Source organism: Drosophila mauritiana, chromosome 3R (assembly GCF_004382145.1).
Source record: "Drosophila mauritiana strain mau12 chromosome 3R, ASM438214v1, whole genome shotgun sequence".
NCBI lineage: Eukaryota > Metazoa > Arthropoda > Insecta > Diptera > Drosophilidae > Drosophila > Drosophila mauritiana.
Window position 1 is genome coordinate 19765184 of NC_046670.1, and position 9322 is coordinate 19774505.

A 9322-nucleotide genomic window follows, 5' to 3' on the forward strand; every position below is an offset into this window, starting at 1 on the left:
TTGGCTTTTATGGCACTCGAAAGCAGGCTCAAAGGTGAGTGTTGTTTCTAAGAAGGTTCTTCGGTTCTTCGGCTCTTGGGTGCCTGGTTGCGCATCGTTGTTGCCACTTTAGCTGGAACAGCAGTTGCAACTTTTGCGCCACTTGGTTGCTTTGCAGCCAGTCAGGCGTGGCAAATTGCGAACTAATTTATTAAAAACGGATATATGAGCAGAATTTATATATATATATAGTGTGCATATTGCGCCCGAAGTTCAGCTCATTGCGCTGCAATATTGCCGGAGTTCATAATTTCACTGGTCGACTCTTGCTGGTTGTTGGCGATGTAAATAATGTGCTGTCAGCATGTCAACGGCTATGCATTTTCAGTAGAAGGTTTTTGCTGTTGATTTTAAACATTTTTGCTCATTATGTGCTTAGAGCACCAGCACACCGAACGGTCACAGTTTGAATTTGAAATATGATCCGGTGCTTGGAAATGTTTGCTTTTCTGCCATTTAGTTTCATTTCTCAACTGACGGCTGTCAGCCACAGCTGCATCTCCTGCTTCTGCTTTTGCTTTTGCTTTGCTTTTGCAGCATTGTCTATCCTGACACCAAGATGACAATTCTCCAGGCAAGCTAAAGGTAATCATATCTCTGCATTTTCCAGCATAAGCTGTCAATCAAAGCGAGTCCATCCACATCACCATCTCCGAGCCACAGTCAGCCATAACCAGCCATAAATTGTGCCTGCTCGGCAGGCAACTAAGAAGCCATTCAGCTGGGGCAAAATAGATTGCAATCTGATATTCGAGTACACGTCAGTGAGCTTCAATTAGGGACATCTCAGAGCTCCAGAGCTCGGACACTGAATTTGAAAGACCCCTTTTTTGGTTAATTTGCTAGCCAGATGAGCTCCAGCAGGCCACATACATACATATATATGGACATGCTCCAGGAATAATGTGGCATGAAAAATTCCCAACGACCGAAAGTTGCAGCGCTTAATTGCCAGGACCCCCGAAGGGCCAAGTTGTGAAATATTGATACTCGTACTTATGCATAAAGGCCGGGCCATCACAGGACTCCATTGCCACGTATTGAGCCCGATAAAACCAGCTCGTTTCGAGGGTCTCTCAGCTCATTTTAAGCGCACTTTAATGGCAATTATACGCCTGAGTAGCTGTTTGTGTTGGCAAACTTTTGCTTTTTCGGGGGTCTGGTGTGGGGTGAAGTGGGTGTTGGGTGTTGAGTGAGTAAAAAGCGTCAACAGCACCAGGCAGACACTAGCAAAAAGCCGGCAAAAGCAAAACAAACAAGCCACATACACATCGAGTGTATAGCTCGCAAAACACCAGACGATCCTGCAGGATGTTGTGACTCGACATAAATCCTTTGGCGTATAAAATACTTGCAAACATTTTGCTGCTGCACGCACGAGATTATTAAAGTTCTGTGTAAATAGTTTATGGTAATCATAAAAGATATACCCAGGCATTTCTGCTTTACGAGCCAAACGGATAGTGAGTTTAAGGTGGCAAGCGTCCATTAAGTGGCGTACATGAAATATCACTCATACGCCCCGCTGTACACTGTCTTTTAACTCTTTTGTATCTACACAACGTTTTTCGTTGGCCTCAATTAAAATGATCAAGAAGGTCGCCTCAAGTCCGCCCCATTGCACATCAAAAGTAACAGCTTGCCACCTGAGTCGCAAATTTTTATGATGCACATCAATTTCACAAACAAAAATGTATACAGAACTTTTGGCCAAAATGGTGGTAGAGAGGTAGGTGGCCCGCACAAAAGGGTTAAAACTTTGCTTTTCCCGCGCTAACTGATGGTCGATTGCCTGTCATTTTTCAAAGGACTCCCCGTCTGGCGCCCTCGTTTTTCTGACCATTTAATGCTGTGCGGAGCGTTTTTGTAGCTGTTTACGCTCTTGGCTTCATTTTGGCCGCCCGGCAATTATCAAAGTTTGAGCCAAAAGTGCTGATTAATTTTTAATGTTTATCTTTGTCGTCGTGCTGCTCTTAACCCCCCTTTTGCTACGTTACCTGCTCGAAAGTGCAGAGTCATTTTCGAAATTATAAAGTCATTTTGCTGCCCTTTTCGAGGAATTCGGAGGGACCAAAGTGTGGCGCTGATTTAAGAGCTTTCGGTTTTTTTGGTTCTGTCATCTCGATGTATCATGTGATTATGTTTGCGCCAGACATTCAATGCTAAGAGCTAAATTGTGGCTTTACAAAAACCAAATTCAAAGAAATATATCTACTTTGATTAGATTTTATTTCCTTTGTGTTCTCAGCTTTAGGAGTATAGTATAATGAAATGAAATAATTATAAAATGCAATCTATGGTGTTATTACAATCGAAACCGGTGATTTTACCCAGTCGTTTGTCACCCAATCGCATTCAATTTGTTGATCTGGCATGTGCATGTGTGTGTCAGCGGCAGGGTTAAAGGGTTAAGGGGTTATGGGGCTACGGGGTTAAAGGGCACATGGTCACAAACGAGGGACTCATCAGCAGATTCGCGGTCAACTATCTGACCGGAGCGCCATGTTCATTGCGTTTTGTGGCTTTTGTCATTGGCCTGCGAAGTGGGACTGCTGGATGTCGGACGTTAGACGCTGGATTTTAGGTTCTGGGTGGCCAGAAACCGGGACCAACGGCCGCCGGCTGTGGTGGCCAGTGGTCAGATGAGCAAAATTCCTAACGAAGCGGTTAATGTGCAATTATGAATTTATGCACATTTATTCGGCTGCAAGCGCCATTTACTATTTGCATACCTACTGCACAACTACATGTGTAGCTGCGGATTCACGGAAAAGCGTTGATTTGCACGCATGCTTATTATATTTGATTTTTAGTTGGTTTCCATCGCTTTGCGGTTTTCTTCTGCATAGGTATGTGGCATATAAATGCTTATAATGTGGCCTGCAGCGAATTGAATTTACAAAATTTAGTACACAGCTAGAAAATTAATTTAACTATTTCCCAATGTTTGATTAAACAAGAAAAAGAAGGACTCAGTAAGCTTAGTTTCGCTTGTCCGCCGCTAGGTGGCTGAGTAATGAGTATTTGGTAGTCAAGGAACTTTTTTAAATTAACAAACAAATCAATAATTTAAGCCCCAAATCTATGAACTCATTTTTCCCTAAACATTTTCCTTAAATTCTCCTTTGCTCCCGAATAATGTATTGTGTGTCGTTGGTGTGGAGTTCTTCCTCACTTCGCCCCCTAAAAAAATGGAGTAGAATGGCTCCCACGTCAATTAGGGCTAATTTCATTAGCCGGCAATAACTTGCAGCACTTTCCCGAACCAGAAACTACTGGCCCGACTTTTCGCGACCCTCGCTGGAGAACTTTACTTTTTGGCTAATTTTGTTGCTGTTTCGTTAACGCCTCGGCGAAGTTGAACGTCGCGTTTATTTGTGCGTCATTGTTGCTCCTTCTGCTGCTTCAGTTAAAAGTTGTTGCAACTGGAGTTACATTTGGCAATTAGCCGCTGCATTTTCTTGCACTTTTGCTGCAGCCCCCTTTTGCATTGCAACCGAACTTCAGCCCCGTCTGCCCATCGCACTTCAATACATATTTATTAGCCGCATTTGTTGGATTTTAGCTCAATTAAAAAGTTTTACTCGGCTACTTTTCTTCATTTCGGTTTGGGACCTGCCCTGTGACTCCAACTTCAACCTCGACTCCGAATGTCTTGTTTTGTTTGGTAGCTGGTAACTGGTAGCTAGGAACTTGGATTTGGGATCAAGGAGTTGCATGCTGGATGCTTTTGCAGCCACACTGCAGTTGCTGTCGGTGGACTTTTTTTTTCTTGTTTTACTAATTGCAATTACTTTTTGGGGTTCAGCAACCAAAAATTAAGGGATAAGCTGAACCTGAAATGCTCTAGTCGCTAATCAAACTACATAAAATGTAAAATTAATAAATGTATTTAATTCAACTTAAGAACATTCCACCAAAAATATATATATGTAACCTTAATCGTCTAACCTACAGTTTGTACTTATACATTACTATTCTGAAAACCCCTTTTGCAAGGGTATTAAACTGGATTAAGAATTTATTCTTAAGATAGACTCATCCCAGCAGATGATTGCCGGTGGCACTCCAGCCGGGTGCCACGTAGTGGGGGCGCTGCTTGTGCACCACCGTGCGCACCACTGGCACTTTGACCGGATACGGATAATAAACTGGCGAGACCACCGGCTTCTCCACTCGGTAGGGTACCCTGCGCTCCACCACAAAGGGAATGGGTCGCTCCACGGGCACCGGCTTCACCCGTTCGATGGGTATCTTCACCTCCTGCATCTGGGGCACGGCCACCGCTTGGGCCACTGGTATTTTGATGGGCATCGGCTTGGGTATGGCTGCGATCACGGTTCGTGGCACTTGCACCTGGACGTTCTGCTTGAAGGGCACATGCTGCTTCTGATAGTGGGTGATGGGCACACTCTTGGTGATCTCGATGTGCTTGGCCAACGGCAATCCGGCCACCGCTTTACTGCTCTCCGGTGTATGGTGCACACTGGTGGTTATGGCTGGGAGATCTGCAATCTGGCTATCCTTGTGGGAGTACAACATCTGCTGGTCCTGTGCAACTCCCAGGCGCTGTTGCTGCCGTTGATCTTGAGGATATTGCAGTGCATGTTGCCGCTTCTGTTGCAGATGTTGCTGCAAGTGTGGCTGCTGATGCTGCACATGTTGCAGCTGTCTGCCTTCAGGTTGCTGATGAAGTTGCTGCTCTAGTGGGTGGCTTTGCTCCCGATTTGTATGATGACTCGATAGGGACTCCTCCTGCTGACGCTTCACTGGATTGGCCAGTGTCTGGAGCTCTTTGAGCTGCGCATAGACACTGGTATTATCCTCCTGCTCCTGGTGCTGCTGCTGATGATGCTCCACCTCCTGCTCCCGCTGGCGATGCTCCCGATTCTCCCGGTAATTGGAAATTTGTTCGAAATGGTAATGGCTGGGACTGGGTGGCGACGTGGCAAACTGCACCCGCGGCCGATATGCATAGCTTTCGTAGTGCTGCTCGCCGCGATGGGGCTCCACATCGTAGCCAGCGGAATTTGGCTCATAATTTGCCGTATTAATGACAAAATCGATATTGGCGGATGGGTCGCGACGCGGCTCCTCATCCGCGGTGAAGGGCGAGTGCAGTTTGCTGTTGTAGTAGAAGGGCACAAAGCCATTGGCAGTGGTGCCAAGGGACGATTGCGGATGGCGATGGTGCTGGTGATGGGTGGCCAGGAGTTTGTGAGCATAATTTCCATATGTTGCCAAGTCATCGCCGCCTGCAGTGTCAGTGGGGCCATAATAATTTCGCGTATATCCTGTTAATCCCGACAACGATTCCACGCCCGCATCCTGGTAATGGTGTTTGCTGCCATGTTCCAGCGGCAGGCCGAGCGGGTACTCCGCCAGGGAGAGCGGTAGTGGGGCATCTATGGCCTCCATTGTCATGGCCAAAGCGAGCCACATTAATGCATAGATCATTAATGAACTGGTGGCAGGTGGCCCAAAGCCTTGGCCGGATTTTGGCCGCCCCATAACGTTGGCTGGTTGTGTGTGTCCTGAACTCCTGTGTCCTATATCCTTTGTCCCAATCCGCCAACGGAGTGCGTGTTTGGATGCAGCTGGCGTGGGCGTTGCTCCGCTTTGAAATGCAAATTTGTGACATCGCGATGCTGTTTTTATAGCACACACACTCTTCAAATGCTTGGAGCGCTCTACTTGTAATTGGATAGCCTCGTCGGCACTTCAAGTTCATTGGCCAATCCACCATGGATTGTGTAAGTGGAAGCCCAGGCACTTACTTTCACTCGGCGGCATCAACTGTTCCAAATAGTCCCTTTCTGGTTGTTCCTCTCAGATGCAAGTGAGGCGGCGATCCGCTGTCCGCACAATTCGCAATCACAAAATACGCAGCTATACCGCAATTGCTGGGCTGCAATGAGCATCGACCTATGCACTGTGGTCTAATACGGCTCAAAAATTAAAAAAAAAAAATAAACTGTGCATATAATAAACATGGTAAAAATAAAGTTATGGTAAGCTAAGCAATTAAGTAAGTTTTGTTTTGATTGCATAAATATGGCTTCCTTTTTAAGCTAGCTTAATCCGTTTTCAATAATGATCTATAAAGCTGCTCAATTTGTTGGCCATTTTCAACGTAGCTGTAACCACTGTGCACCGGTTGGCTCCCAGCCGCATCGGATTTCACACTGTGGCAGCTTGCGGTCAATGTCGCGGCCATTCCGATGTTTGATTGCACAAATGGTGACGCTCGGGGACGTGCGCTTCATGTGCTTGCGGTCCGGTCTTTGCCAAGTGCAATCGCCGGAGATTCGTGGCCATTTGAAACGCGGCTGAGATCTCGGATTGCAGCACTTTCAATTTTCATCTGGATGCAGTGGAGTCGACGACATTCGGTATCGATGCTCTTGCATAATTTACCTGCCACGCCTTCACTCACTCAAAGCTGACAATGCACTTTGGGGCTAAAGTGATTCAATTTTAAAGAACCTTTGCGGGAATAGGATTCTCAGCGATTTTATAGTGCACTGAGCAAAATAGTTGATATAAGATTGTAATATTTCTATATTAATGTTTGTAGTTGAAGATACATTTTAAGATGTGATGCTTAGATATATTATAGCTTAGTTACCATTTTTGTATCTGCTGCCGTCGAAGTTCGTATAAGTATAAAATTTAAGTGTTGCTTTTATTTCCCGATTTTAATCTTATATTTGTGATTTTCTCTGTGAGTAGTTGCCTCTGGCGGGAAATCAAGGGAAAGTCGGCGAAAAACGGAGATAAAGCGAGTTCTTTGCGTTGCTAGCCTGGCATCCTTGGATCATTCATCATTCTGCTCTGCATTTAAGTTTGCAAAGTTCACCAGGTTGGCATCGCCACCTTTCCCTACATATATATATATATATATTTGTATACATATATAGACCCACCTCAGCCACGCCCCCTTAGAACGGCGTTAGCAGCAACGCCCACCGTCACCGCACTTTCGGCACAAAGTATTTGCACAATTGCTGCTCGAGTTGCTACCGAAATGACAGCGCAAAGTACAAGTAAAGTGTATTTTCACATTGAATGAGGTTAAGCTTCGTTAAATTTTGCGCAGCTTCACTGTACAGTTAAACCTCCCCATCCATTTCCCCCGGAACGAGAGTGTGTGTGTGCGTGTTATACTTGTTGGATGCAATTTTTTTTCGCTGCTTTTTCATTACTTCAAATGCTTTCAAGCCCTGTGAAGCATATTTTAGCAAAGTTCCCATAGAAAAGAAGCCAGCCAGCTAGCCACCCAGCTTAACATGGCCAAAATGTGTAAAGAAAAAAATCTGCTAAAAAAATAGAACATAAAAAAAAGGTGAGTAGAAAAAATCTACAAAACGATGGCAAAGTTAAATGCCGGCATACACATACTTATTAAAGTTCAAAGTTTCCTTTGGCGCGCTCTGCATAAAATCCATCATAAAATTAACAGGCGGAGAGTAGCAGCAGGAGCAGATTTTGCTGTGACACTGAAACTTCATTAAGTCACGTTAAAACGTTAAAATGAGGAAACGGTCGAAGGAAAGGCAAAAATCCAGCAGCCAGCAAAAACAGAAGCTGAAGCCAAGGCAGCCAGCAAATAGCCAAGAAATTCCAGCTATGGCATAGTTGGCAACGTCGCTGGCCTTTGCTTGACCCGCTCGGAGGTGGGTTTTTTTTAATGTGGGGGGCTCAGAGGCTCCGGCGGATACGGCGGACTACGATGTGGGTGGCTCGGGGTCGAGGGTCATCGTTGCATGCGAATTTAATCAAGTCATGCAATAGAATTTACGGTTCCATTGCCTTTCGGCCGTCGATGCCGATGGTCGTTCGGTCCTCGCTTGTTGGTCCACTCCCCACAAAGATTTGGCCCAAAACTTGGCCTTGGCTGTATAGTTTGGGCCCAAATGCCTGACTGACGTCCCCACATCCCACTCAGCCCTCCTCAGCCCCACAGTTTATTCAATGTCCTTCGGCTTTATTCCTGGAATTGAGCCGCCTGTTTGTGTTGTATTCTTGAGTTTTTTGTTCAATGCTTGTTTTAAACAATTTGCGGTCCTGGATTCGCGGGGCATGGACTCAAAGTTTTTGAGGCACTTTTATTATTTCGTATTGTGGCACAGGAAAAATTCGTATACGTGATTAAATTCTTCGAATTTGAATTTATAATTTGAAATGCGCATTTTTTTTACCCTTTTTCGTTATTGCATTTTTATGGTGAATTTATGAAATATGTAAATCAAAGCTGGCTAAAAAGGATTTCAGGGTAACTATAGCGTTTGATTAATCGAATTATAAACCATTTGATATGCAGATAGTTCAGTTAAGTAAACAGTATTTCAATTTTAGAATGTTGAGATAAATTATTAAAATAAAAGTTTTTTTTAGTCTACAATGGTTTTTCACATTTACAAAAGTTTTCTTTTTATGAGGAACTTTTCACCCGCCTTGCTAAATATAGTTATAAAATCTTTACTTCAGTTTTTGCTCAGTGCTACGTTGCTTCCCCATTTATTTACTGGTTCAAGGAACTTTTTTTTGGAATTCCTTGGCAAAAGTAACTGGCGGCATTTCATTGCCTGTTTTTTGTGTTTTTTATATATTTTTTTTTGCTTTTCGCAAAACGTAGAGGGTCAGTCCGCTTTGCTGTTGACTCAGGTGACCGAGGACACAGCCTCGCGTTTTGTGCAAACTTTTCGATTGACTTGAATGTCAACGCTGGCCAGCTTTTTAAATAAATATCAACAGTTCTAATGTGCGGCAAAGTGACCATTGTGTATAGGAGAGGGAGGAGGAAGGGAGGGGTTTAAGGCTAAAAACTGAAATTTTTCATTACCTTCCGCTTTTGGCCAAAAGCGTGCTGCGTGTGAGGCCCGTTAGCTGAATTCCTGGTCTGGAGCGCTGGAAATTTGCAAACCGCAATCAAAATTCCACGCCGCGGCTCTTAATTGGTCTTTCTTCAGGACGCAGGACGAAGTTTCTTGCCCTAGTCCTTTTTGCTCGTCTTTGGCCAGCAAGAGGAGCCACCTACTATTTTATTTCATTTGATTTTCTTTCGTTTTTGGTTTTGTTTTCGCCTACACGTTCCACACAAATGCAAATTTCAATTACGCGTATTGCGGGGCCAAATTGAAATGCCTTGGAAAATATTTTCCTGCCCTCGGTCATAAGAAAATGCAGCCCGGCTTTCATTCCAGTGCGGTTCAGTTCAGTTCAGAGTTAAATAAATTCCCCCCTTTTTTTTGCAAAGCACCCCCCGCCCACCGTCGATCAA

General features: G+C 44.6%; 1 protein-coding gene across 1 annotated transcript; it reads right to left on the minus strand.

Moving 5' to 3' along the window:
* Window positions 1-3913: 3913 nt before the first annotated feature.
* LOC117145376 (G-box-binding factor) lies at window positions 3914-5654 on the minus strand. Its single transcript, XM_033311000.1, has one exon. The coding sequence runs from the start codon at window positions 5548-5550 to the stop codon at window positions 4078-4080; it is 1473 nt and encodes a 490-aa protein (XP_033166891.1). The 5' UTR covers window positions 5551-5654; the 3' UTR covers window positions 3914-4077.
* Between the last annotated feature and the right edge of the window lie 3668 nt (window positions 5655-9322).